The sequence below is a fragment of the Oryza glaberrima genome, chromosome 9 (assembly GCF_000147395.1).
Source record: "Oryza glaberrima chromosome 9, OglaRS2, whole genome shotgun sequence".
NCBI classification, from domain to species: Eukaryota; Viridiplantae; Streptophyta; class Magnoliopsida; order Poales; family Poaceae; genus Oryza; species Oryza glaberrima.
The window spans coordinates 20067918-20095278 of record NC_068334.1 but is presented as its reverse complement, the minus strand read 5'-3'; the positions used below and the strand labels follow the sequence as shown (position 1 = coordinate 20095278).

Below are 27361 nucleotides of genomic sequence, written 5' to 3'. Positions count from 1 at the left end.
CCTTTTTTTGTATATGGATGAAGCAAATTAAAGTTGCTTGGATCAGTAGTACTGGACAGAGTGAAAGGAAAACGATTGAGGTAGACGACAACGTACTAAGACAGTGGGAGAAGCAAGGAGATCGAGGAGGACACTGGCCTTACAACTGAGATTATGTCATATCCAGTGTAGCAAACATCCAATGGCTCGATCGAGAGGATCGCTACAGTGCTCTCTCTGACAGAGGCGACGTAGCGGTTACGGTGCACAAGATTAGAAATGAGAGGCGGAGCTCAACTGAGTGACAATATGTCAATATGTGAGCGAATCAATGTGTTTTGTACCGAATTATGGTTGATCTCGATTGAACGACTGTGAACATGGCCATGAACACAACCTAATGAATGGCGATCGCATGCATTATATTATTCCGTATACGAAAATTTGTACATGGCTAGATAATTAAGCTGCACAATATATATATATACCCAGTATAATAATTACCACGACAACATACGCACACATATTGACATAATTAAGCCTGCTACGTAACAAAGCATCATCCATAAACACGCGTACCGTGCCGTGCATGCATACAGATACATACAGGCACTCCACTTATTTTACAACCATTCACACTCTCACACTGAAAGTCCCAAATAAAACTGACAACAGACGCATGCATCGATCATATCATATGCATGATCGTCCATAGTCGTAGATTGTAAATTGAACAACGAAATCAAGAACAATTAATCAAGCAGCTGATCGATCTCTCGTATCAAATGAACATCGTCGTCTTCCTCACGCCGTCACGCTGGTGCTCCTGAACGAGCTGAGCGCCTTGGCGGCCTCGCCGCGCAGCACCAGCTTGTGGTACACCGCCGCCAAGAACGCCCCGATCACCGGCCCCACCCAGAAGATCCACTGCCAAAATTCATCAAATTAATTACTAGTCGATTGATTAAGAAAAAGTTTTAAGAAGTGAATCTATTCGAATGAATTTAATTTTGTTCGTTCTCTCTCACGTGGTCTTTCCAAGCTGCGTGCTGGTTGTACAGCACGGCGGCGCCGAGGCTCCTCGCCGGGTTGATGCCCGTGCCGGTGATCGGAATCGTCGCCAGGTGCACGACGAACACCGCGAACCCGATCGGCAGCGGCACGAGTACGGGGATGAAGGAGTCGCGGGCGGTGCGCTTGGGGTCGGTGGCGGAGAAGACGGTGTAGACGAGGATGAACGTGCCGACGATCTCGGCGCCGAGGGCGCCGGCGGCGGAGTAGCCGTCGCTGACGGTGTTGGCGCCGCCGCCGAGCGCGTCGTAGGGGCGCTTCATGATCCCCTTGACGATGCCGGCGCCGGCGATGGCGCCGAGGCACTGCGCCACGACGTACAGCACGGTGCGGACGAGCGACAGCTTCCGCCCGAAGAAGAGGCCCAGCGTCACCGCCGGGTTGATGTGCCCGCCGGAGACGCCGCCGGTGCAGTAGACGAGGACGAATATGGTGGCACCGAACGACCACGCCACGCCGAGGTAGCCGACGCCGGTGCACGCGTCGACGGTGGCCCTCTGGTTCTTGTACCCGATCACGGTGGCGATGCTCACGTAGAGGAAGATGAGCGTCGCCATGAACTCCGCGATGAGGGCACGGTACAGCGACCACTTACCCAGCTCGCTCGTGTCCAGCAGCGGCGCCGGCGGCGGGTCCCAGTACGGCGCCTTCGCCGCCGCCCCTCCGCCCTCCACCGTCTCCACGGCCACCTCCTCCTTCGACGCCATGGCCTTCTCTCTTACTCCTTATCACCACGAAGACGATGAGCCAACAAAGAGGGGAGGTTTAAATAGGCAAGAGGAGAGAGCATGGCTTGCCGAGGAGAGAGCATGGCTTGCCGCGAGAGAGAAACGAGATATTTGGCGCGGATTCTTTCCTTATGATTCACTGCTTCCAGTACATTTTCTTTTTCCGATTTACTGAAAAAGTGTCGCCACATTATGTGGCTGAGTACTGTCGGATTTTTTTTTTACTTTATTTGATGATCTGGAATTGCTGTCTTTGTAGCAGTTAACTTTGTTGTTGTAATTATATATTTATACAAATTTACAATATAAATACATGCAGACTATTTCTCTACTATTATAAAAACTGAAGATGTTTTTGACGGTATTTTGGTACATCATCTGCATATAAATCGGTTTTAGTTTTATGTTAATCTCTATCTCTTCTTAAAAAAACAAGAAATTACCTTCGTCAGTAAAAGAAAGAAAAAAAAGGTCCGGCACAAAAAAGTTAAAAAAACAAAAGAAGAAGTCCGACTGTAAAATAAAAAGTCCGACTAAAAAGGTGAAAAAAAGAAAAGAAAAGGTCCGACTAAAAACGTTAAAAAAAGCTTTTGTAGTCGGTAAAAAGACATGTCGTGGTAATAAAAATTGTCCGACTCACGAAAATAAAACGTAAAAACTCTCGCCAGTAAAAAAACAAAAATGTCCGTTTGGTTTTTTTTTCACCGGTTTTTTCCCACACGCTAAGGCTTTTAGTTTTGTTCATCTATTTTTTTATTCCGATGTGTTCACCACGCCTCTCTCGGACACTTTTCGTTTGTTTCGTCATTTTTTTCTCACACTAAATTTTACCATAGCTAAATAATATAACCATAATAAAATTAAAATAGCATTTACCTGTTACAATACACGGACATTTTTTTTTTAATTTTTGTTAAAAAATATAGCGTAAATATAGCTACACCTTTTTTTTTCTCGATTGAGAGTTTAATTATACCAAAATTAAAACGATGGTACGTAAATTCGACGTGAACACGACATGATTCGGAATCCTGTGATCATGTCCACGACACAGCGACGTTTTTGGTGCTCATGTGTAATTAGCTCCTGTGTCACTTAGCTAAGACGCCAGCGGGAGTGATCACTACATCCCCTTTGTCCAATTCCGGCGAGCTATCGTCTCTTGCGGCGGCGGAGGCATGGAGATTCCACGTCGGCTGTAAGTTTCTGTTTCCCCCGCGTGCTCCGGCGAGGTCGCCATGGCTGCCGTTTTCCGGGCAGCGGCGACCTCTTCGTCGCGTTGCGGCGCGCGGGGATTTTTAATTCTCGGCGTCCGTCCGTCCTGTTGCTGTCGCGGCGCACGCGACGCTTTTGTTCTCTTACTAGGTTTAGTTTACGTCTCCGACGAAATATGGCACCGTGTAATCTATACGTCCAAAAGAACGAATTTATAACGAAGTGGTAATACTCATCTGTCCCAAATTATAATGTCTATATTTTTTTTACACACGATCTTTAATGATATACTTTGACCATTAATTTATTTCATATTATGTTTCCGATGAATATGAAATTAGCATCATATGAAAGTACATCAAAATATAAATATAGTAATATAACATTCATAATACTTAGTATGTACTTCCTCCGTTTCACAACGTAAATCATTCTAACATTTCTCACATTCATATTGATGTTAATGAATCTATATAAATATATATGTCTAGATTCATTAACATCAATATAAATGTGGAAAATGCTAAAATGACTTACATTGTAAAACGGAGGGAGTATATGTTTAGTATGATCATTGGTCAAAAGCTATCAAATTTAATTTTCCTAGAAAATGGGGCGCCCTATAATTTGGGATGAATGGAGTATATTCTAATACAATAAATTTGGACACTTTCCTATTCAGATCCGTTCTATTAGATATATCACGTTTAGTTTTAGGTTTGTTTTTTTTCGGATGGAGGGAATATTTTTGCTGTGCAATTAAACGTACACCAGATAAATAATTAGTGAAAGAACAGTTAACTACGTGGAGTAGTAGCTGTTTAATTTTGGCTGCTGCTCACTGCTGCGATTGCGACGGGAGGACGTGTGTGAGTCAAGCACGTGCTGTGATAGTCCAGGGCTCCAAGGCTGTACTACTTGTTGGGCCCAGCCCAGCAATTAGTGGGCCACGAGGCCCACAATGAGTTCGTGCAGAGCATGTGCTGCCCGAGAGAGAGAGACCAACGGCCCACCAAGTTTGGTTAGACTGAATTCTTATTTCTTCTCCTTTGTTTGTTTTGGATTTTTGGCAGTGAACACCAACTCTGATCTGGAATGCAGTTACAATCTACACAGATTATTTCTTTTTCTCAAATATGCAAACGGATTACGCGTCAATACATTTACAAAGGTTATGTGATCCTTTTTAGACTAAGTCAGAGCATCAGATTAATTTTAAGGTGTTTGGATGGCGAAAAAGAATAAGGAATCAATGTCGTCTTGGAAGGCATTATCGATTTTTGCAAGTTAGGTGAATGATGAGTGAGTTAGGTGCAAGCGCAACCATGCGATCGATGCGTTCACTGGACGACTTATGACAGTTAATCAGTGATGATATGTCAAGATTACCAATCATCTGGACGATCATGGTAATACATATACTAGTATGCCAGTTGTATGATTAGGTTGTCCGCGTGGAGAGAGTAGCTAAGCAACACCGTATATTTTGTAGTATTTTTCAGTGTAGTACTACTATACTTGGAACAAAACATTATTTTTTTTTTCCTGCTCCTGCACAGGCACTAGCTGATTCGTGATCAATCTTTGCATGGTCAAAGAGAGAACCTGATACTGCCATGCCATACTGGCTATGGAAAAGAAACCATTTTTTTTCTTTTGTGTATGTTTTTTTGTAGAACTTTCTTTTTTTTTGTATGTCGTTAAGTTGTGAAAAACAATGGGTAGAGAAGACGTAGTGGGATCGATTCGTTCAAGAAGTTTTTGGAAGATGTGACGGGCCATTTATTAATAACAACAACAACAACAAAAGTCTCAAGGCCGGGTCAGGTCAGCGAGCGCCGCAAAAAAGTGATGATCCAGCGCTTCTATCTGTCCCATAAAAAATTAACATAGTACATTATATGTTACTATATCCTAATATTATAAATCTGAATGTACAAATTTATTATAATAAAATATGTCATATTTAATTATAGATTTGTTTTGTATAGGACGGATGAAGTGGTTTGCATCGGATGCATCAATGCATGCACGTACATAGCGGTGGTGGAGAGTTTACTTAGAGCAAGGATAATAATATAGCCATCTGCCAGCTCTATACTAGTACCATGTCACCTATAGCCATCAATAATATAATAGACTGGTTGTTAGGTTAGCTGTTTGTTTACCTCTATTGAAGATTTAGATATTTAATATTCGCATGTACACCTGATTTCCTCGCATCTGGTTGGAAGAAACCAGCTTTTTCTCGTGTGTTACGCTTCAGCCGGGCGATAGATGGAACGCCCGCTCCATCCTTTTTCCTCCCTTCTCACTCCTCCACGTCAGATTTGGCTGACGCGTAGCGTGCTAGCGCCGGCGGATTAGGATCTATTAAACCTGCTCTTAATTGTGGCTCACCGACACAGCACCAACACATCATAAGTCAAAAAAGCAAATACTCTAATGAGTGTACTTTATATTTTTATTCTCAGGGTTCAAAAATTGATGAAAAATAAACTTGACAAAATGACTCTAAAATTAAGTTTTAAAACCTAAATTCTGGTTGATGACGAAAATGTTAGTGTATTGACCGAGCGCGCATATTAAAGCAAACAAAGACCTCGTTAGGGGACGAGGCGACACGTCACGTTCATGCCCAGTGGATCGCAGCCGTATAATACATACCAGTCTACATGGACGGAGCAGATCGTATGAGACGATCCTGGTCAAACATCCCTTCCCTGCTTGGCTGCGAGAGGATGGCGTCGTGTGGGCCCCACGGACGGAACGTCATTACCAGCCCAAACAAGGCCAAGTTAATTAATTAAGGCCTTAAATCACCAATCCCGCGGGGCCCACTCCAACAAAGCCGATTCGAATCAGATCGAAGCGAGGCCCCCCTTTTGACCGGACCGACCGACCGCATGCACGCAGGCGCAGCTCGCCCTTTCGGCGCGCGCGCCACGCACCGCTCGGGCTCGTGCCGATCCGACGCGCGCGACGACCCGACCGTGCGTGTGGTCGCGCACTGTACAGTGACACGAGCGCACGTACCCCCGCGTCATCCGGTCAAATGTGCAACGCACGCACACGCACACGCGCGTGACACGTCTGGTCAGGTCAAACGTGCGTGTGTATGTCATACGCTGGGTCGGTACACCGGGTTGTCGTGGCAACTCACCGTCGCGTACGTCGACATGTCACGTTCCGTTTTTTTATTTCTTTCACTCACACACACACATACATCACCGTACATCACACTCACCCGTGAATACAGACAGATCTTATCTTAACATACGCTGTACACGCGAAGATCAACCATAAGTCTATATTCTCAATAGAATCTTAATAACCCATGTTTACATGTTGTTGTGATGATCATAGACAACATAATTTAAACCTTGATATATGAAACTATGCAACCACGGTCTACCATCGTATCATATGTCCTTCCTCATCCAATCATGGTGACAACATATTTAGGCTGTGTTTAGTTTCTGAAATTGAAGAGAAGTTTAAGGAAAATTATAGTTTGAAAAAAAAGTCGAGAGTTTATATGTGTAAAAAAATTTTAGATGTGATGAAAAGTTGAGAGTTAGGGGAAGTTTAGCGTGAACTGAACACACCCTTACTCTTACACTGGTGTACACCTAATTTACATTGTACTAGCCGTAACCAGTATGAAAAATGTCTGGATGTTGACTACTTGACCTGACACGGTTAGCTAGCAGGGTATCCACGCGACCTCTCTCACTAACGGATGGGGCCCGATCGGTGTCACTCAGTCTAGTGAGCTAACCTCACTAGTGACGCAAGCACAAGGTAGCTCCTCATGAAAACCTCTCCGTTTGTCATGAATAATTGGTCTTGTTTTTCTAACTAATAATTGGTATTGTTGAGCCGAAGGATATGATAAAACTGTTTATCAATCATATTGAAAAATTAGAGAAGTTTTACTTTAAAAATAAGCGTATAATAAACTCTAGATAACGATTAAATCCTCCCTAAAACAACTGAGAAATCGGATTTTTAAATTAAAAACATACTGATTTACGAAGCCTAGGCATGGGTCATTTGCTAAATACCTTGGCCGCTCAATAGTAACCCAACGTGTTTCGCAAGGACCATGCTCCTCCACGAATCTTCGGCCACAATTTTACTTACACTAATCTATCCCATCAACACGTTATAACTACTCCCTCCGTCCTATATAATATAACTGATTTTAGAAGGATGCGATATATCCGATTCGTACTAGGATATTTCACGTCCCTCCAAAATCTTTTATATTGGACCTGTTCGGCTGGTAGCAGCACTAAGCAACGCAGTCAGAACCGCTCATATCATGTATCGCAGACTCGCAGCTACAGCGCTGCTATATAAATGGCTACCGAACACACCCGTTATGGGACGGTGGGAGTAATAAACGAAATTATGAAAACGTCGTGCTGTTTTTTCTCTGAATTTTGTTCAAATTTATTACAGCAGCAGCAGCGGCCACAGCACAGCACAGCGAAGCAAAGCCGCTGCTGTTTTGTTGCAACAGATCCCGTCGTCCTCTCTCTCGGTCTCCACCGGAATTTCCCCGAAATACCCTTGCAATCCCCTCTAATTTTCCAACCTAGCCTCGCACCGCCACTGCTCTCTCCTCTCCCCGACCTCCTCCTCCCCTCTCCTCTTCGCCTCCTCGTCTCGTCTCCTCCGTTTCCCATTTCGTCGCGACCCAAAACCCTCACCTCCAATCCAAGCTCCCCGCCCCCGCCCCCCCATCGCCCCGATGTCGCCGGCCGCTGGTGGCGCCGCCCCGACCCAGCTGCCGCCGCCACCGGCTGCTGCCTCCCCCTCCCCCCCTCCGCTGGCTGCGGCGGCGGCGGCGGCGGCGATCGCGGGGCCCGAGGGCGACCGCGCGCCGCCGCCGCAGGGGAATCGGCGGGATCCGGCTGGTTCCGCGGAGGGCGCCGATCCGGGCAATGCGGCGGCGAGGAAGACGGCGTGGAACGTGCCGGCGCCGCCCCTCGCCGCGGCGGCGGCTGCGGGGGCGGGGGTGGGGGTCCCCGGCGGCGGCATCATGGGGGGCGGGCCCGGGTCGTGGCCGGCGCTCGCGGAGTCCGCGGCGGCGCGAGGGTCGTGGCCCAAGTCGGCGTCGTCGGACTCCCTCAAGTCGCTCTCCGATGGCTCCGCCCCCTCCGCATCGGTATTGAATCTCGCGATCAACTCGTTAAATTCCGATGCGGTAGCATCTAGAGAATCATCTCTCGCTTTAGTTTATCCAGTGTTTGATGAATCTATTGATGCGATCAGGAGGATTTGATTGTGCCATCTGTGCAACCGCATCCAGTTGCTAATCCGATCTCCGGTGGCTCAAACCCTACCTCTTCGTCCCCACCTCCCAATGCTACCGTGGTGGTTACCTCGGAACAGAACGGCAACACAGACCAGTCAAATCCAGTTCGGCATAGCAGCGGTGGCCACGGTGCTGGTAGTAATAGCAGCCGTGATGGAAACACTAGCGATGGTGGTGATGGGAGCTGGAACGACGGAGGCCTTGGTAGTGGAAGCGGTTCCAACAGCAGCTATGGACACGGCAACAGCACCAACGGTGCTGGTGGTGCAAATATGAACAATATCATCCATAGCAGTGGCACCAGTAGCAGTGCCAATGACAGCAGCAGGAGGATATCTGGCAATAACAACTGGAACAATAACGGACGCAGTGCTGGCAGCAACCATAATGCTGCTGGCAGTGGTGATGGGAGCAACAGAAACCTCTGGAACAACAATGGCCGAAATGGTGGTGGCAGTAGCAATGGTTTTGTTGGTCGTGGTGGTCACCGGAATCGTCGGGACCATGAGAGAGGGGGTAGTTTCTCCCCTAGGAACTACCCCCGGCACACGCCCATGCCACCCCAGCAACAACAGCCAGGCATATACCAGCCTGGACCTTTTCCACGACCACCGCCGCCGCCGCCCCCTGGCCATTTTATGGTGCCACAGCCTTTTGTGCCATATGTTCCGCACTTTGCATACCCTGGTGAGTGTGAAATTTGTTAACTTCTTTGTACAACTTCTCATCCTTTTGTTGTAATGTGGTTAGTGTGATGATGTGCAGCTGATGTGCAAGGCTATCCTTTCTATCTCCCACCTATGGAGCAGTTCCAGAACATGCACCTTGTCCGGCAACAAATGCAGCCATTATGGGTTCCCCAGGATCAACAGAATCTTCAAGAGGATATCCGCACGCAGATAGAATTCTATTTTAGGTAGTGAATGTGTTATTTTTCTTTAGGTATTCATGTTGTTTCCTGGTGCTAATTGTTTTTTCTTTTCATCTATTTTGTGGTAGCACTAATAATCTGTGCCATGACACATTCTTGAGGAGACAAATGGATGATCAGGGATGGGTACACATTGACGTAATCACAAAATTTAACCGGGTTAGTTTTTTCCATTATGATTTTATTCTTGTTCCATTGTTATATAAGGTTGTATTGTTAATGTGATTTCTTATTTTACATTCCTTGGCCCTCACACACTGAATGGCGCTGTGTAAGATAATAGATAGTGTTTGTTTATGCATAGCTTCAGATGAATGAGATAATAGCTAATGTTTGTTTATGCATAGCTTCAAAACTGCCTGATAATTCTGCTGTTAGAATGTCAGATAGAAAATTGTTATTACTGCACAACTCTAATCCCTATGGTTTAGAGTGTAGTTCTTGTAGGCATATTATTTCTCGTTTCTGCCTGATTCATGGCGTTGCTGCTAGGGAGGGTGGTTCTCACTTATCAATGTTCACAAGATATGTGAACATATAAAATGAGAATAGTCATATGCTTGGTGCAAGGCAATAAAAGATACCTCTATATACTGCAAAGTAGAATGTATTAATGTTACAATTCTCGCTCGTAGTTATAGATAAAAAAAATACATTTGGAGTTTCTTAAAGGAAAAACTCAAATTATTTCTCTGGTAGACTTACATGGGTTGCTAAGTTACACCAAACTCAATGTCTTTTTCTTCCAGAACGACTTATTTGTATTTTTTTAATGATCCATTCAGCCAATCAATCCACCAAAATGTCGATTGCAGTTCATAACAGCATTGCATCTGTTCTTGTAGTTGGATTGTAATTTGTTTTTTTTTAGTAAACAGTTTCATCTATTTAACAGGCAGTATGATAGTATCCCAGCGGTTATATCTCCTTTATTATCCTGGATAAAAGAAGTTCATTTTTCCTTTTAAAGATGCATTTCTGTTAGAAGATTATAGTATCTCTACTAGTAACTTGCTGCATTTTGTCCTCTATAAATTTGTAAGATGAATGTTCAATATGTACCCTTGCTTCACCAAAATGTATCCAATACACTGTATTGTTTGCAGGAAGCTATTATAGTTCTTGTACTATGTTTACAGCATCCTGTACTCATGTTTCCTTCTTTTTTTTGGCAAATTGTTCTGAGGTTACCTGTAAGTATTGCTGAAAGGTATTTGAGGGGTAATAAGCTAATTTCTTTGGCATTACCCAGCATATTACAGAGGGCGATTGTGCACCATCGCCACACCTTGTGCCTATGGATTGTTGCATGTGCAGTATCTGCTAGCAGCTAACAATAGTCAGACAATAATTATTGTCTAGTTTTGAAATGTTTATATTGCTAAGTATGATACCTGCATAGAGTGAAAAGTGAAAACATCCTTTTGAGACATTGGTGTTGTATTGGAAGTTACATGAACAATATGCAAATAGCTCCATATTTTAACAAGTGAAAATGGGGATGTAGATATATAGGATTAAATGGCATTGATGTATCAGGATGGGTAGGCTTGATAGCTGTGACTTTCTAGTTTCTACAGTGGATTGCATTACAGATACTTCCACTTGGGGTGTGCTTTAACTCATCATACATGACCTCCAATTATGAATGCTTGCACAGTTTCAGCTGTTGGAAATATATCACTGTTTATATAATATACAACAATTGGATCTTGTGACTAGGCAGCTGATCATGTTTTGATGCCGGTGCAAAAACAAAAATGCACCTTGTATTTCTTTTCTTCTTTTGTAGTAATTATTCTGTACACATACTTTTCAACTGATCTACAATGTCCTAGTGTGGTACCCTTGTATTCTTTGGCACCAACTATTTTATCAATGTATGGTACTATGTGCAATGATCCAGTATAGTTACCACAGTTCGATTCATCACAACTTTCTTGCGTTTTTTTTTGTAGATGAGGAGATTTACAAACTTGGTAGACACCAACTATATACTAGATGCTGTTCGTGGCTCAGAGCTAGTAGAAGTGCAGGTTTGTTTCACACACCTGAAATGTTGGATATACAGTTTGTGTTTTCACTGTTTCATCAAATTAAGATGATGTATTTGTATTCTCAATTGACTTGTATTTGCATTTTACTACAATTGCATATTTACAGGGAAATACCGTCCGAAGGCGCAATAATTGGGCAGAATGGTTGCTCCTTTAAGCCCCCATCCTGCAAATCAGGTTAGTTCCACCATACACACGCTGGCTTCTTCTTCATGGCACTATTTTGTCTGTATACACACTTGTGGAAATTAGGTACTAACTGAAGTATTTCTTCAGGCCAAATGCAGATTGAGATGGTGATATACGGCTGGTTGCTATCCTGGATAGCCGATTTGAAAGGGTTGCTCATTTGATCACGGACTTAGGTTTCGTGATGAATCATGGTTGTACAGTGGGTCATTTCGGAGTAAGAAGATTTTGTTTGTTTAGGTCAGACTTGTTGGCTGCTCGGAAAGGCATATTAAAGGCATTGCAAGGGGGCAAATACACCAAAAATAGGAAACAATTTCCAGAATATAAATCCTTTTTTGGTCTGTATAGTTTTTGTCGGATAAAGAAACGGTCGGTGCCTTTTCATCATAAGACGGTGCCCTCTTTACTGTTGTGGATGTTCGGTGGGGTTTATTTTGGGATTACCCCGTCATTTTTTGGTTGCATGCACGATGATTCAAGCTACTGAAGCAGCGAGGTTTACCAGAATATTTTTTCCTTGTCACCTTTTGTTTTCTTTGAATCCCCAACATGCTTTGTGAAAAGATTATGCGATTGCTCTCCTTGATGACATGGTCGTCAAGTTGTATTGGCCAAGAGATACAGGGTTTTTGTTTGTAGAATCAGTTATGGTTTATTTGGAATTTTGGCCTAATCCGGAAGCTTTGGGTGATTCATTTTAGAACACATCGATTTGTATTGTCCAAGGGATACAGGGGTTTTGTAGAATCAATTATGGTTGAGTTGGAGATTTGGCCTAATCCAGAAGTTAAGGATGATACCAAAGGCACCCAATCTGAATCCTACAAGGTTTTTCTTCCTCCCCTTTCACCAGATGGACTCTCTTTTGCAGGGCGGGTGAAATACAAGCATATACCCATCTGCTTTCACGAATTCTTCAGAATTTTCTCTCTGATTCTGTTGAAATTCAGGAGTTGGAAACAAACAGTTAGCATGGCCTACAAGAAGCGAGAGGAAGGACAGTAACACGTGCCTGCAGTGTGAAGCAACCACACTGGTAGGTTGGTGGCAAAGCGAAGCTCGTGTGACTGGCTGTGGCTGTGGGCTCTTTGTCATGTGCCCGACCTCACCAACCCAATTAAACAAGGCCCCGTCTCCTCGTCGCCCAAGGTTTTTTGGTTTCTGCCTTTACGAATTTAACAAATAATGGTCTCGTTGCTTGGTTGGTTACTTTTGCCTGGTGATTCCTGCCTGCCTCATTTTCGAATTTAACAAATGAAGGTCTCGTTGCTTGGTTGGTTACCTTTGCCTGGTGATTCCTGCCTGCCTCATTGGTTACCGGGGCCGGCCGTGCGCTTGCTTGGCCACGAGATGATGGAACCACAGGGAGATAGATGCCCCCCGTACCTGGATAAGACGACAAGACGTGACAATTTTTCTGTCGAATTTGTTCTTCGGCCCGCACCCACCCTTTTAATTTAATTGTCTACCCCAGTCTTAATCAAGAGCTTTACTTTTTCCTAGTACTAGTAATTGTATTGTATTGTTACTACGTTTAGTTGGTTAATGGATAAGCCTTTCTTTTTCCTACTAGTAGTAATTGTATTATCTTGTTACTACCTTCTGGTTGGTTAACCGACAAGCCTTAGAAATATAAACGAAGTAGGAGTATAGTTTTAAAGCAAGTTTAATAGTATAGCAAATTACTAGCTCTAAATTATTTATAGTCAACTTAATAGCCAATTCATACAATAGTTATATACTACACTATTAATATCTGGTCCCACCTGTCATACACACACTGCGTCTTGGAGTCCGTGCTACAACTGGCTACAAATCTGTAGCCCGCTGTTCTTCTCTCTCCTCTTTTATCTATTTAAAATATATTTATAGCTATCTTATAGCCTGCTACTGTACCTGCTCTTATATAAGCATTATTCACGGTTTGTAACATAGGAGTAGCAAATAGACTACAACTTTAAGAAAACCAAAATCAAATGTTCAAAATTTCACAAGTAGACGATGAGAGTTAGAATCTAGTATATCAAAGAGTCAAGCTTACTCCCTCTGCTCCTAATTAAGGACGAGTATTTTTAGCTTATTTAGTAAACATTAATAGTAAGGAGAAGATTCCCATTCGGTCATCTTATTGGTTAAATTTTGAATTGATTTGATTCTCCTCTGAAGCAACTTAGTGGTTAAAAATGTTTAGATTCCCGTACAATATCTTTAATATCGCAAAAATGATTTTATTGTGTACAAAATTTAAATATATAAGTGGTACCATTTGGGAACGGATGGAGTAGTTATTACTTTTATTTACGGAATCACTAACCTCCATTCAACATAAAATCGAAGCACCCTTCTTCTTGGTTTAGGACACTACGATTTGCTCTAAAATTGATGCATTGTGACATTCTACTCTTTCTCTAGCGAGTCATGCTAGCTACATAGACTGACGATGACCGAAAGAGTTAGCTACATAGACTGGCGATGACCGAAAGAGTTAGGGTTTATAGTTCAGGATGGGAAAAGAGAGAGGAGTTCCTTAGGTTTAGAGGAACGTCCATAGGAGAGGCAGTGGCCATCTATAGGCAATGATGGTAGGTAATCAGTAAGCATCGGTGATTGCAATGAGAAATGAGGAGGGGTAGTTAGGGTTATTGATGAGGTTGCATGAATCTCAAAGCGAATTTTTAAAAATTTGTACCACTAGATATCAAACCCTATCCATGTGTCTTTGCCTTAAAAAAAAACGTAGCTTCTAGCTATAAATCTGAAGATATGGTATGTTGAGATTTATAATTAGGATTTTTTTTTACTGGACGGGAGGTGTATAGGAAATTCCTTTGTTCATGGAACGGCGACAGGCTTGCATCGTCGAGCTAGTAGCAGTAGTAAAAGTTTTGGCAGGACAAAGTGTAACGTGGAGCAGATTTTTTTTTTTTTGGCAGGACAATTGGACAAGTGTAACCGGAATAGGCGAGCGAATGGACCGATCGTGTTAAAGGTGTGGCGTATCCGTACCACTTAGTAGTAGTAGTACCACCCGACGCGTGCCTCCATGCATGCAGCAGCTGTGTGTGTCAGCCGGCTGCACGTATCTCTCGGCCCTCCGCGGCGTATCAGCGGCAGACACCGCGCCGTCCCCCCCCCCCCCCCCCCCCCCCCCCAAAGGCTGCCTCCCTGCATGCCCCGCTCGGCGTGACGACCATGACACAACCACACGCTCTCATGCTGCTGCTACCCGCGCGGAGGCCGAGAGATACGTGCAGCCGGACGCGCGCGCGCGCTGACACACACAGCTGCTGCAACCTCTCGATCGATCGATGGATCGCACATGACGATCACGACGACGAGGACGGGTGTACGTACGGCGCGGCGCCGGCGACGGACACGTCGGTGGGAAACAGTTTTCTTGTGATGGGCGCCGCCGCTGGCGTTGCCGGACGGGACGGACACCGGCCGGGCAAACAGCGGCGCTGTGTGCTGTACGCGCGCGCATGCATGGCGCATTGGTGCGGCGAGCTGTAGCCGTGTGCGCGCCGAGATGCCTGCAGCTAGCCCTGCCCCTGATTGCACCGCGGCGACCGCTGCATTGACTGCCTAGCTACTGGAGTTCCTAGCTACTCCATCCATAAAAAAAAAAAAAACAACCTAAGACCCCCTTTAAATTGAATGAAAAATAGAGGAAAAACAAAAGAATTATAATCCTACAATATTCATGCTTTTAATTCGTAGGAATAAGAAAAGGAAAAACGTAGGAAACTTTTCTATTCCTACAATTCTAGAGAAAAATGTAGGAAAGTTATCATCAACTCTAACCTTTTGGAAAACTTTCCTTGAGTCTATTTCTCTCATCTGATTCCTGCATTTTTCCTGCGGTCTAATCAAACAGTCATTCCTATATTTTTCTTGTGTTTTGCAATCCTCTATTTTACACTTGCATTCCTACCAAAATCCTGTGTTTTTCCTATTCCTCTGTTTCTTTAATCCTGCGATTCAAATGGGCCCTAAAAACATGGATGGGACACATGGAGGAAATACTCCCTCCTTCTCACAATATAGCAATACGGTGCTGGATGGGACACAACGAATCTAGACAGCTTTATGTCTTGTCTAGATTCGATGCACTATAAAATATCTAATCTGGTCTTAGATTATTATATTATGGGACAGATGGAGTAGCATATGAAAACAATAGAAATTATGTATTGTTCTTTCATTTATTTCGGTTATATGGGCCGATGACGCACATGCACAATCAACATATGTATATACACTAAGGCGGAGTTCTTTTGATAAACTCTAAACGATAACTTTCTCGTTTTCTCGTTTTCTGTTAACGTGTTGTATGAACTACTAAACGTTATGTTTTTTAGAAAACTTTGTGTCAAAGTTTATTTTTTTAGAAAAGTCAAATAAAATCATTTTTAAACTTATAATATTAATTCTCAATTAATTATATCCTAATCACTAGAAACGTTCTCCGTGCTGGAGAATAGCTCAAGCCAGCCGTGAGTTCAAACGCGATCTAGCACATCCACGAATGTTTTCTATACACTTACGGAGTACTAAAGAAACGGAGACCAATGATAAATTCTTGGCTTCACAAAATTTATTCAAAAATATGTTAACATGTACTCTCTCCGTTCCAATATACAGTAATCTAGGATGTGACGAGACTTATCCTATAAGTACGAATCTTGGACATACCATATATACCCTATGTCCATATTCGTAGTCGTAGTCGTAGGATGTGTCTCACCCCATCCCAAGTTGCTATATATTGGGACAGAGGGAGTACGTAACAGTTATTTGCTCTGTAATAACTTCGTTACCTTTCTTTGGAGTATTCTTTTAGAGCCCTTTTAAATCGTAGGAATGAAAAAAAAATGAAGGAATAGAAAAAACACAGGATTCTAACATGAATGGAAGTGTAAAACAGAGGATTGCAAAACATAGGAATGACCGTTTGATTGGACCGTAGGAAAAACTCAAGAATCGGATGAGAGAGATAGACTCAAAGAAAATTTTCCAAGAGCTTTGAGCTCTTGCTAAGTTTTCTCCAAAATCTCTATTGAATTGTCCATTCCATACGAATTTCAAACGATTGGATATAGGATTCAATCCTTCGATTCAAAGGCATATTCATAGGAATTTTTCTTATAAAATTGAAATCCTGCTAAATTTTTATGTTTTTTTCTCTAAATCAAAGGGACCCTTACCGCTCGTTGTAATTGAATTCAATCTTCCATAATGGAAATGGAGTATACCACTTCTCCGTGTCAAAACAAATTTGATGCTTTCACAAAAATAAAATAAAATTAAAAATGTTCGCCTATGGCTATGGGGAGGCTAGCCAAGTAGCCAGGGAGTATAGATGGGACGCCATGCAGATGCAGGATGCTGCAGTATGGCTGGCAGGTCTTCCTCCCATGAACACCTTTTAACTGCAGATTGTACTAATTCTCTGCAGTTTTAATCAATAATAAGTGTTCACGAGATCTCTGCACCACGAGACGCTGTCAAAAGGGCATTTTCTTTAGTCCAAGTTGTTGGTACAAATATTAATCAGGCGTAAGGTAGCCGTTCATCCAGTGGGTGCTTCAATGATCACCACAGTATGTCCACTTTGGCGTGAATCTAGGTTAGCTTGGATGATGTCATTGGCTTCAGGTTTTCAATTTGATAGTATCCCACTTGTTTCCATCTGTACAAGCTGTGGCCAATTTCATACTCCGAAAGTATTGGTTGGTTTTGCAATGGAACAAAATTATCCAAGCTTTTTTGGCTGCCAAATTAAGTTTTCTTTTCAACTAATTAGTCCATAAAACTTAATATGATATTGAAATCAGCAGTTCAAATTCTAACTCGCGCAATCAAATAAAAATTGACAAAATACTTCTATTTCACTACTAGGAAGTGAATTGAAGGGGGCTTTCACGCGAGGAGTATTGATCCATCATCCCTCATCAGATTAAGTTTATAAGTCGACCTTTTTGGTTGAGTTGAGTGGTGCATACAATTGTAACTAGTTAAATATCCAAAATTAATCCAATTACTCACGCACTACCTATATATCCGATATTTTTTTATCGCATCCACTAGCTAGCTTTAGGTTTTTCACATCAATACCCTTTCTAGAGTGGCCACATATCCTGATCTAGGGCATACAAAGATAGACATCTGAGAGAATCAGGCCAATGAAGGCTTTTCAAGCCACTGGCCGCTGTGGCCCTGTGGAGCAGGACAGAGAAAAACCGGTGGTTTAGCTAGAAATGTCACAACAAAAAAATCCAGTGCAAGAAAGACTTGCGCCAACGTCGTTATCTTATCTAACTACTGAAATTACAGAAAACCGTCGAAAAGAAAGCTACTTTTTTTAGGACTGAAAGTTAGTCAAACATCTGCATACATCATCTCCATTAGAGAAATTCTTCGTTTCGAGTAGTATAGGAGAGTTGGTATCGTGAATTTTTGGGGTTGGAATGATGTTAGTTTTGAGAAAATTATAGAATTGACATGCTTCATGTGAAATTTCTATATATGCCATACGGAAATGGGATACTCATGGTTTCTTTGGAACGGAGGAATTTTACACGAGTTCAGTTCCAACTAACATCATTTGAAATTTCTCGGCATGGCAACACAACACTAGAGAATGTGATTACAACATTTCAACTTTTTTTCTTCTTTTCTTCTTTTAAGTACTAGTTGGGTTTGCATGTAGGAGGAGGAGAAAACGACATGGGAACAAACAAAACGCATCAGGATCATATTGCACAATAGGGACCAAAAGGGAGAAGAAGAAAATTCCAATCCTTAATCCACCCATGCATATTGATCGATCCATGATAAGAGTGTTTATAGAAGAGAGGACTCCTTCCTCCTCTCCTGAGGCCCAAAATGTCATTGTTCCAGGAAGCAATAGTTGCCAAATTTGTACAAGCAGCTCATCTTTCTGCCTAATACCATGCGACAAGCTGTAGGCCATTACTACCACCATCATGTAGAACAGAAAACAGCAAACACCAAAACACATAGCAAGGCAATTAGCACTGCCACAGCTAAGCTTCCTCCTAGGGGACTAATTATAATAATGCATTTTGCTAATTGCTAAGCTAGCAGCTGCCAACACTGTACAGATTAATTAAGGCAAGTGTTTGCGAGCAAACCAAAGCTTAATACTGCCACTTGTCTTAAGTAGTAGTAGTAACCATAGTAGCTAAGGTCGTCCACCTGAATGTACATGCCTGGATTAGCTAGCTTTGCTGCTAATTAAGCATCATCACAGCAACACAAGCTACTAATCCACCACCATCTCCAAAAACAAATCCAAGATCATCACAAAGCAGCAGCAGGAGATCGATGAGGAGGAAGAATCAGAATGGCGCGGAGAGCACCCTCTGCAGAGTCCTCCTCACCGGCACCGGCACCTCCACCGTCTTCCTCAGCTGCCGGCGGCGGCGAGATGAATCGAAGCGAGGAGGAGAAGCAGAGGCAAAGTTGTCAGTGATCGAGCAGCAGCAGCAGCAAGCAGAGCGATCGATAGGAATTGATGAGGGTCTAGCTAGCTGCATCCATGGATGGATTACCTGCTCGTACTTGACGCGGAGCATCTTGTTCTCCTGCTTGAGCTGCTCCACCTCGGTCTCCAGGTTGTTGACGCGGGCCTGCTTGCGCGCGCGGGACCTCGCCGCGGACTCGCGGTTCTTGATCATCCGCCTCTTGCGGCGGTCCCCGGCGGCGGGGACACCGGCGGGGGCGGCGGCGGCGGCGCACATGTCGAGCCCGAACCGGCGCGCGGGGAGGATGGCGCCGTCGAGCGGCGCGGGGGCAGGGAGGTGGTGCTGCTGCTGGTGGTACGACGCGGAGGCGGAGAAGATGGACGACATCGGCGCGGCATTGCGGCCGTCGCCGCCGCCGTTGTTGTTGCCGCTGGCGTGGCACGGCGAGGCGGCGGCGTCGACGAAGGACGACGGGAGGAGGCCTTGGAGGTGCGTCGAGTTGAGGCTCAGCGCGGTGGAGATGAACCCCCTCGGCCGCGGCGGCGACGCGCTGGGGCTGCTCGTGTTCGCCCACATGTCCTCGTCGTCCTCCATCGCGTATCACCCTCGCCGCCGCCGCCGCCGCCGCACGCCGGCCGACGAGACCTCCTCGCGGTCGGTTTCTTTACCTCTTTTGAGCAAGCAAGCTCGCAAGCTCAGCGTGAGTGTGACACAAACACACAGAGAGAGAAGAGGAAATGGTAGTAGTAGTAGTAGTAGTGGGTCGCCTCCTCGCTTTGCTTGGCGAGTTGGTTTTATTCAGTAGCTGAGCTGAGCGGCTGTGACTGTGAGTGGGCCCCACCTGGCAGCACACTGGGTTGCTCACTGGTCATCCGAGTGGGGGCCAATGTGGGGTTGACGCGTGTGCATGGCTCGTGTTGTCGTCACTGCGGCGTGTGTGGAGGGCCCAACTGTTCACTGTGCAGCAGTGACACAAACACCGACTGACCACTATTGACTGGAGTAGCGTCCAGCGAGAGCCCACGATGGCCGGTCAAATTGTTGTCTCGGGTGTGTTTAGTTCACGCTAAAATTAAAAGTTTGATTAAAATTAAAACGATGTGATGACAGAGTTAGAAGTCTGTGTGTAAAAAAGTTTTAACATATGATAAAAAAGTTAAAAATTTAAAGAAAAAATTGGTAACTAAACCAGCCGTTGGGCGCCTCCAATCCAATCGGACATGCCCTGCTGAAGTGCTGATGCAGCTGCCTCCTCCTGCTGCTGCTGGTAGTGCTTGGGTGTGGCCCTCCTCCTTGGCACCTTGTAATGTTTAGTTGATGACTAGTAAGCTTGCCATAATTAAGTTTAGATTTAGTTGTGGACATGTGACATAATGGTAAAGGTTTGGTTTAGAAATAGTTGATCATGAGTATGACCTGTTTAACTCCAAATTTAAGACTCTGGCATACTCCCTCCGTCTTAAAAAAAAGACAAACCCCTGTTTCCGTGCCCAATATTTGACCGTTCGTCTTATTTGAAAAAATTATGAAAAGAATTTAAAAGACAAGTCACGCATAAAATATTAATCATGTTTTATCATCTAACAACAATGAAAATATGAATTATAAAAAAATTTCATATAAGATGGACGGTCGAAGTTGGACACGGAAACCCAGGGTTTGCCTTTTTTGGGACGGAGGGAGTATACAAGAGCAGATTCCAAGGCTGAGAAAATGGGGTATGATATAATTATAGCAACGAAACAAACACATGCCTAACAATATGTGACATAATTAAAGTGTGACGTGGTAAAACATAGCAACCAACCGAAAGACCCTTAGAAAACACCTGCTGATATTCATAGGGTCCTAATGACAATTGATGGTAGCTTCGGGAAATTACAACAAAGAGGTCGGAGCCTAGTTTCCATCTATGCCAATTTTTACCCTCCTAAATTATTGACAAATTTTTTGGTTGCTACTAATTTGATCCCACGCCATTACAAAGTCTATGCTACCAAAATTGGTGTTATCAAAACTTATCAAGGTTTTCGCACTACCAAAATAGCGCTGTTCGAAGGCACTAGCTACAACAGCCGCTACAACACGACATTTCAAACCGATTACCGATTGTAGTCATTCACAACTCAGAACTGCCACAACCTTTGCCGCTACGGTAACAAGTCTAGCCTAAAACAATCAATATTGGTAGGCCAAAAATTAGCTCTAAGCCAAACAAATCCTTAGTAACAGCAGAGTAGGAGGGGGTGATTACTATTATACAAATGTTAGTACTGTACAAATGTTTATATTTTACGGAACTGCAAACCTACATTTGGTAGAAAAGTAGGGTGGATTTTTTCAAATCCTCCACCATTAGATATCCACTATGATTTTGCTCTGTCCTTCTCCTCTAGCTCTAATGAGATGACGGCGGTCCGATCAATTAGGATTTGGGGTTTAGGTCAGAGTAGAAGGGGTGAGAGGAGGGCAAGAAGAGAGAGTTCGTCAGGCTTTAGGGATGATCGTGGAAGATGGTGGCCGAACGGTGGATGGCGAAACAAGCGAGGGGCATTAGAGGTAGGCGGTGCGTGGGGTAGGTGAAGAGTAACATGGGATTATGACATGGGGAAGACAAGGGTGGGGGCTATTGCCGTCGTTGGCTTGGGGAGGAGGAGGGGAGGGAGGTAAAGGAGGTTGGCAGACATGCCTCGCCGGTGCCGGCCAAGAGGTAGCACGACGGAGCGGAGAATATGCAACCTTGGGTTAGGATTGATAGGGTTGTGCAAATCTTAAAGCAGAACGAATAGTCTAGAAAATGCAAAATATAGGGAATGTGCTGTATGCATTGTCATTTTCAACCTTACTAATTTTTGTGTTATCAAATTTTTGGTAGGGTAACAAGTTAAGCATGTTTTTACTATCTCTATCTTACAAAAAGTTGGAAGTTCCGGAGGTTTTCTCTCACAAAAACATTACTCCCTCTATCCCATTTTAAGCGCGGCCATGAGTTTCCATGTCTAACTTTAATCATCTGTATTATTTGAATTTTTTTTTATGATTAGTATTTTTATTGTTATTACGTGATAAAATATTAATAGTATTTTATGCGTGACTTATATTTTTTAAATTTTTTTTAAGAAAATCAAATAAGATGTGTGATTAAAATTGAATACAGAAACTCATGGCTACACTTAAAATAGAACGGAGGGAGTACCAAACTTTGGAAAGGTTCTAAACTAAACATACTTTTCGCTACCAAAATTTGATAGCACCAAAAATGCTAATTTTTAGTATTGCCAATATTGGTAAGATTCATTTCGTAATAAAGTGAATAAGCATTTAGTTTAAATTCCAAATGCTGCAAGTGCTTGGTTTGAAACGGAGGGAGTAACAATTTCGTAACAAGACAGATACTGCAACGCAGTGCAGACAGCCATACCACAGTACTACACCCTCTGTTGCAACACTCTGCCATCAAAGGAAGCAGCACTCCTCAAGGCTCAAGCTGCCAATGCAGCTTCTCGCTTCTCACCTGCCGATCTCCGCTTCATGGAAAATCAAATCCTAACTAGAAATCTGAACACACACACACATACACACATACATACATACATACATACATACATACATACATATATATATATATATATATATATATATATATATATATATATATATATATATATCCAGTTTTATAACTAAAATTAAGGGTTCCTTTGAATCAAAGAAATTATGAAGGAATTTCATAGGATTGAAATCCTATAGGAAATTTTCCTATGTAGCCCTTTGATTCAAAGGATTGAAGTTTACCAAATCCTACAAAATTCCTATAGAATGGCTTATTGCATATAGGTTTTGGAGAAAACTTAGCAAAAGGTCAAACCTCTCGGTAAGAATCCTTTGAGTCTATCTCTCCCATCCGATTTCTGTGTTTTTCCTGTGGTCCAATCAAACGATCATTCATGTGTTTTGTAATCATCTGTTTTATATTTACATTCCTGTCAGAATTTGTTTTTCATATTCCCCTTTTTTTTATTCTTACGATTTAAATGGGTCCTACTCTCTCCGTTTTACAATGTAAGTCATTCTAGCATTTTCTATATTTATATTGATGGTAATGAATCTAGATAGATATATATGTCTAGATTTATTAACAATAATATGAATGTGGGAAATGCTACTTACATTATGAAACGGGAGGAAGAAAATATTTTTTTTTCATATGGAGGGAGTATCTCAGGAACCATGCAAGCAAGCTGCACAGGTTCCCTCCCAAGGGGAGACATCACCGGACTGCTACTACAACTACGCCTAGTACTGTACTCTCATCATTAAAATAAACCAAACTCGGAACCTGACAAGGATTCGTAGTATTAGAATATACTCCCTTCATCTTAATATAACGAATCTAGAGTATAATATTAGGATGTACTTTCTCTGTGTAACATAGTACTAGGTTGCTTGTCTTTTAAAATGGAAGGAGTATCATACTAGTACGGGTTTAGTTTATTTTAGAACGAAGAGATTACTGCTTAATTGGCGAAATCTGCAGCAAATCCAAGAGTTGAGTGGTGTCAGTCGTCGCTGCTGCTCAGCGTGGGCACCCACCTCCCTGTCTCACTTTCTCCATCGCAGACAGGCCGATTCGACCTGCGCTGCAATGCAAACGTACGGCCAGTAGTAGCTGGCAGCATCACCTGCGCTCTCGGAGGTCGGAGCCTCTTCTCGGTCGGTAGCTCCAGACCAATGTACGGACTGGACCTGAGCAAAACCACCGGGCCGGGCCAGTGGCAGAAGGCCCACTATTTTTTTAAAAAAACTTGGGGTGTGTTTACTTCAACTTTTATTAAAATTAGAACGATGTGACAAAAAAAATTAGATGTTTGTATGTGTAGAAAATTTTGATGTGATGTTTTTTGGGTTCAAACTTGGCATCTAAACACGGCACGGCCTTGGAGTAACGAAGTTTTTACCTTACAGGCATATAAACGTGTTTGGTTTGATTGATTTACTCTTTTTATCACGAAATAAGGGTAAATTTGTAATGAATTGCTAAATTTCTGTTGATACTAGAAAGTTGGGTCCAAAACCTTGTAAATTTCTAACCTTAGAATTTGCTTCATGATTCGTGCTCCGATAACTAGCCTGGCAAGTTAGGATTTTAGATTCTGGGTTAGAGCGGGGGTTGTGAGGGAGGGGGGGTTGTCTCGTTGGGCTCAGAGAGATAGCCATGGGATGCGCCAGTGGACACAGGCGGGTAGACGCCTGAGCCATGGGGATAGAGGAGGGCGGTGGGTTGATATTGGCGGTGAGGAAAACCAGAGCTTATGATTAGGAGGTGGTTGTGCCATTAATGTCCATCTCTTTGAGCGGCTAGTGTTGCGTCCATGGGTCTATGTCTCTTTGAGTGACTACATCAATTCTATATATTTTTCTTTTTTTTAATACTCTGTTTTAGATATGTAGGCCGTGTTTAGTTCACCCTCAGCTACCTCAGACTTCTAACTTTTCATCACATCACATCCAAAACTTTCTTACACACATGAACTTCCAACTTTTTTTTTCAAACTTTCAACTTTTTTCAGGAACTAAACACAGCCGTATTTTCGAGTAACGTAGTTGTAATACTCTGTATCTTTTTTTCAGTTTTTTTCAGTACTATGTTTTTGCAATACTCTACGTTGTCATCTGACAACTGTGACGTGGAAAAGTAAAGCGACAGTCTCAAACCTGCGGCGAACATACCCAAGTGGGCCAAGTGATGGTGTGTGATGCCCATATTTCGTTACATGTGGAACAACAACTCTAGTGCATGCCACACGCCACAAATACTCACTCCTGTGTTGTTCTTCGGTAGTACTCCATATACCGTGCTTACTTGGTTGGCTAGTAATCTAGGAGTATCTAGCTCCGATGAGTATACAAAGTCCAGAGTTGGTAATAGGCAACATCCAGAAATGGTTGGATACACATACACCGGGTTGTTGGGCACCAGTAGTGACCCCTCTACAGTGGTGATCAATGTGGGCAGCTAGCGAACTTTAATTGCTCACCGGACCACCACTCACATCTAGGTTGTGGAGTGACGTTTGCAACATGTTGTAGGATCTGTTTGGCTTAAGGGCATCCACAATGTCCTAGAGTGTCCTCATTAACCGAGGACACTCCAGGGAACTCAGCTCGCAATGGAGGGTATCCCTAGATGGGCTCCTCAAAATATAAGGCAATTGGATGAAAACACTCAAGCCCACAATGGGTATCCCAACCAAAAAGCCCATATTTGGTATTTTCCTATACTACCCTCCTCTATCCTCCAGCCCACTGACGACAATTTTTTTCCCCACCGCACCGACGCTTCTCCTCTCTCTCTCACGCGCGCATCGCCAATCTCTCCCTCTCTCTCGTGCACGTTGCCGTCGCCTCCATCCTCGCCCTCCCCAACCATCGCGGTCGCCTCCCTCCTCGCCCTCCCCAGCCGCCGTCGCGCTGATAGCCTGCGCCCTCTCCAACCACCGGCGCGCCGCCGACAGCTTGCGCCAGATCTGGTCACCGCCGCCGCGCGAGGAAGCCCTCCGCACGTCGCCGGCTGGAGGCCGACGGCTGCCGCGACGCGCGGTGGCCGGATCTGGTCGTCGCTGTCGCCTCTCTCTCCTCTCTCTCTCTCTATCTTGCGCCACTCGTCATCACCTCTCCTTCTCTCTCGCCGAGCGCGGTGGCGGACGGCAAGCAGCGCGGGGTCGTCGCCGGTCGTTGTCGTCGCCAACTCCGTCTCCTTCCCACCGCCATGGGCCTCCCAGCCCTAGCAAAGAGGCCAAGGGTGAAAGGGAAAAATCAGGTGCGGGAGCCATGTCCTCAAGCCACGACATTGCCCAACGCGTTCTCTAGCTCCGTGGCTCGACGAAAAGCGACCGAGGAGCGGAGGGAGACGAGCCCCTCTGCTGGGGGACGGCAAACAGATGGAGCGGCGACGGCCGTGAGCAGAGACACGCTCGGGGTACCCACTGTGGATGGCCTAAGGGGGTGTTTGGGAGAGAGGGGCTAAAAACCATAAGTCGCTAGCAACTTTAGCCCCTCTTTCAAAAACATAAGTCCCGGGGCTAAAGTTTAGCCCCTCTCTCCCAAACACCCCCTAAGATTTTGAGAAGCTTATAAGAATCTGGAAAAGTTGGGTTTCTCAGTTTCTGATTTCTAGTTTATTTTATGAATTTTACAACTATAACTTTTTATAATCTGAATAAAAAGCTAGACTGTTTACTGGAGGTCTTAATTCTGAGAGAACCTATAGCAGTTAAAAGCTTCCTAAAGTCTTAATTCTGAGAGAATCTATAGCAGTTAAAAGCTGTCCAAATACTCCCTCCGTCCTTAAAAAAAAGGCAAACCTTAGGTTTCCGTGTCCAACTTTGACTGTCCGTCTTATATGAAAATTTTTTATAATTTGTATTTTCATTGTTGTTAGATGATAAAACATGATTAATATTTTATGCGTGACTTGTCTTTTTAATTTTTTTTATAATTTTTTTAAATAAGAAGGACGGTTATGTTGGACACGGAAATTAGGGTTTGTCTTTTTTTTTAGAACAAAGAGAGTAGACCCGTAGAGACCAGCGAGGCAGGTGGACTGGATACTGGCAGGAGGAGTAGCACGTGAATTGATGGTGGCATTGGCAAAGCCGGCGGAGGTGCAAGCTACACGCGACGCGACGCGGTTGGTTTGGCTTGGCTGGCTGGGCTGGTGGCAAATTGCATTGCATTGCCGGCGTGGGGGCACGCCTGCTTCCCTCGATTTGGGCCCCCGTCCCGTCCGGTTTTCCCTGCCAATTAAAGCGCGGCATGCCACGGCCTACGAGCAAGTCTAACAGTATAGCTAACTATTAGCTCTAAATCATCTATTGTCAATCTAATAGCTTATTTATGCAATAGTTGTCTATAAGGACACCCACAATGGTTATCTATAGGCTCTCTACAAGAGATCCATGTCAGCATATTTTCCTACTTGGAAGATATTAAATGAAGAGATAGAGTAAAGCTATCTACTAACCTAGAGATAGTCTATAGAGAAAAACGAGGCAATGCATGAGAGAGCTATAGATACCCATGTAGACATACTATTAAGGTGGTTTACTATTAATCTAGTCTATTGCTGAGATGTACATGTTTTATAAAGAGCACCTTACTTTACCATTATAGGTGCTCTAAGCATATATTACACCGTTAATTTATTTTCTCATCTCTCATACACATAAACATATTATATTAGAGTTCGTGCTGCAGCTGACTATAAATCTATAGCCTGTTTTGTTTCTCTCTTCCCTTCTCTTCTCTCCTTCCCTCCATACATGCTTACAGCTGACTTATAGTCTGCTATTGTACTCGCTCTTTTAGTACTACCA

General features: G+C 43.7%; 3 protein-coding genes across 3 annotated transcripts; 1 reads left to right on the top strand and 2 right to left on the bottom strand.

The window, feature by feature from the left end:
* Nucleotides 1-438: 438 nt before the first annotated feature.
* Nucleotides 439-1803, bottom strand: LOC127785040 (probable aquaporin PIP2-7). Its single transcript, XM_052312462.1, has 2 exons — nt 1008-1803; nt 439-906 (listed from the first exon to the last, which is right to left on the bottom strand). Exons 1-2 carry the CDS (start codon nt 1755-1757, stop codon nt 784-786), a joined length of 873 nt encoding a protein of 290 aa, XP_052168422.1. The 5' UTR covers nt 1758-1803; the 3' UTR covers nt 439-783.
* Nucleotides 1804-7617: 5814 nt separating this feature from the next.
* LOC127784831 (la-related protein 1B-like) lies at nt 7618-12041 on the top strand. Its single transcript, XM_052312226.1, has 7 exons — nt 7618-8169; nt 8277-9006; nt 9085-9235; nt 9319-9409; nt 11209-11286; nt 11414-11484; nt 11584-12041. Exons 1-6 carry the CDS (start codon nt 7753-7755, stop codon nt 11462-11464), a joined length of 1518 nt encoding a protein of 505 aa, XP_052168186.1. The 5' UTR covers nt 7618-7752; the 3' UTR covers nt 11465-11484; nt 11584-12041.
* A 5927-nt stretch (nt 12042-17968) lies between these two features.
* Nucleotides 17969-19749, bottom strand: LOC127784132 (uncharacterized). Its single transcript, XM_052311325.1, has 2 exons — nt 19077-19749; nt 17969-18935 (listed from the first exon to the last, which is right to left on the bottom strand). Exons 1-2 carry the CDS (start codon nt 19581-19583, stop codon nt 18864-18866), a joined length of 579 nt encoding a protein of 192 aa, XP_052167285.1. The 5' UTR covers nt 19584-19749; the 3' UTR covers nt 17969-18863.
* Between the last annotated feature and the right edge of the window lie 7612 nt (nt 19750-27361).

Excerpts from the sequence above, each read along its gene's own strand:
- LOC127785040 (XM_052312462.1), bottom strand. The coding sequence starts at position 1,757 with ATGGCGTCGAAGGAGGAGGTGGCCGTGGAGACGGTGGAGGGCGGAGGG. Across the intron at positions 907-1,007 it reads ACGCAGCTTGGAAAGACCAC|TGGATCTTCTGGGTGGGGCC; the intron begins GTGAGAGAGAAC and ends GAATTTTGGCAG.
- LOC127784831 (XM_052312226.1), top strand. The coding sequence starts at position 7,753 with ATGTCGCCGGCCGCTGGTGGCGCCGCCCCGACCCAGCTGCCGCCGCCA. Across the intron at positions 9,007-9,084 it reads TCCGCACTTTGCATACCCTG|CTGATGTGCAAGGCTATCCT; the intron begins GTGAGTGTGAAA and ends GATGATGTGCAG. Across the intron at positions 11,287-11,413 it reads CAGAGCTAGTAGAAGTGCAG|GGAAATACCGTCCGAAGGCG; the intron begins GTTTGTTTCACA and ends GCATATTTACAG.
- LOC127784132 (XM_052311325.1), bottom strand. The coding sequence starts at position 19,583 with ATGGAGGACGACGAGGACATGTGGGCGAACACGAGCAGCCCCAGCGCG. Across the intron at positions 18,936-19,076 it reads TCCGCGTCAAGTACGAGCAG|CTGAGGAAGACGGTGGAGGT; the intron begins GTAATCCATCCA and ends CGCCGCCGGCAG.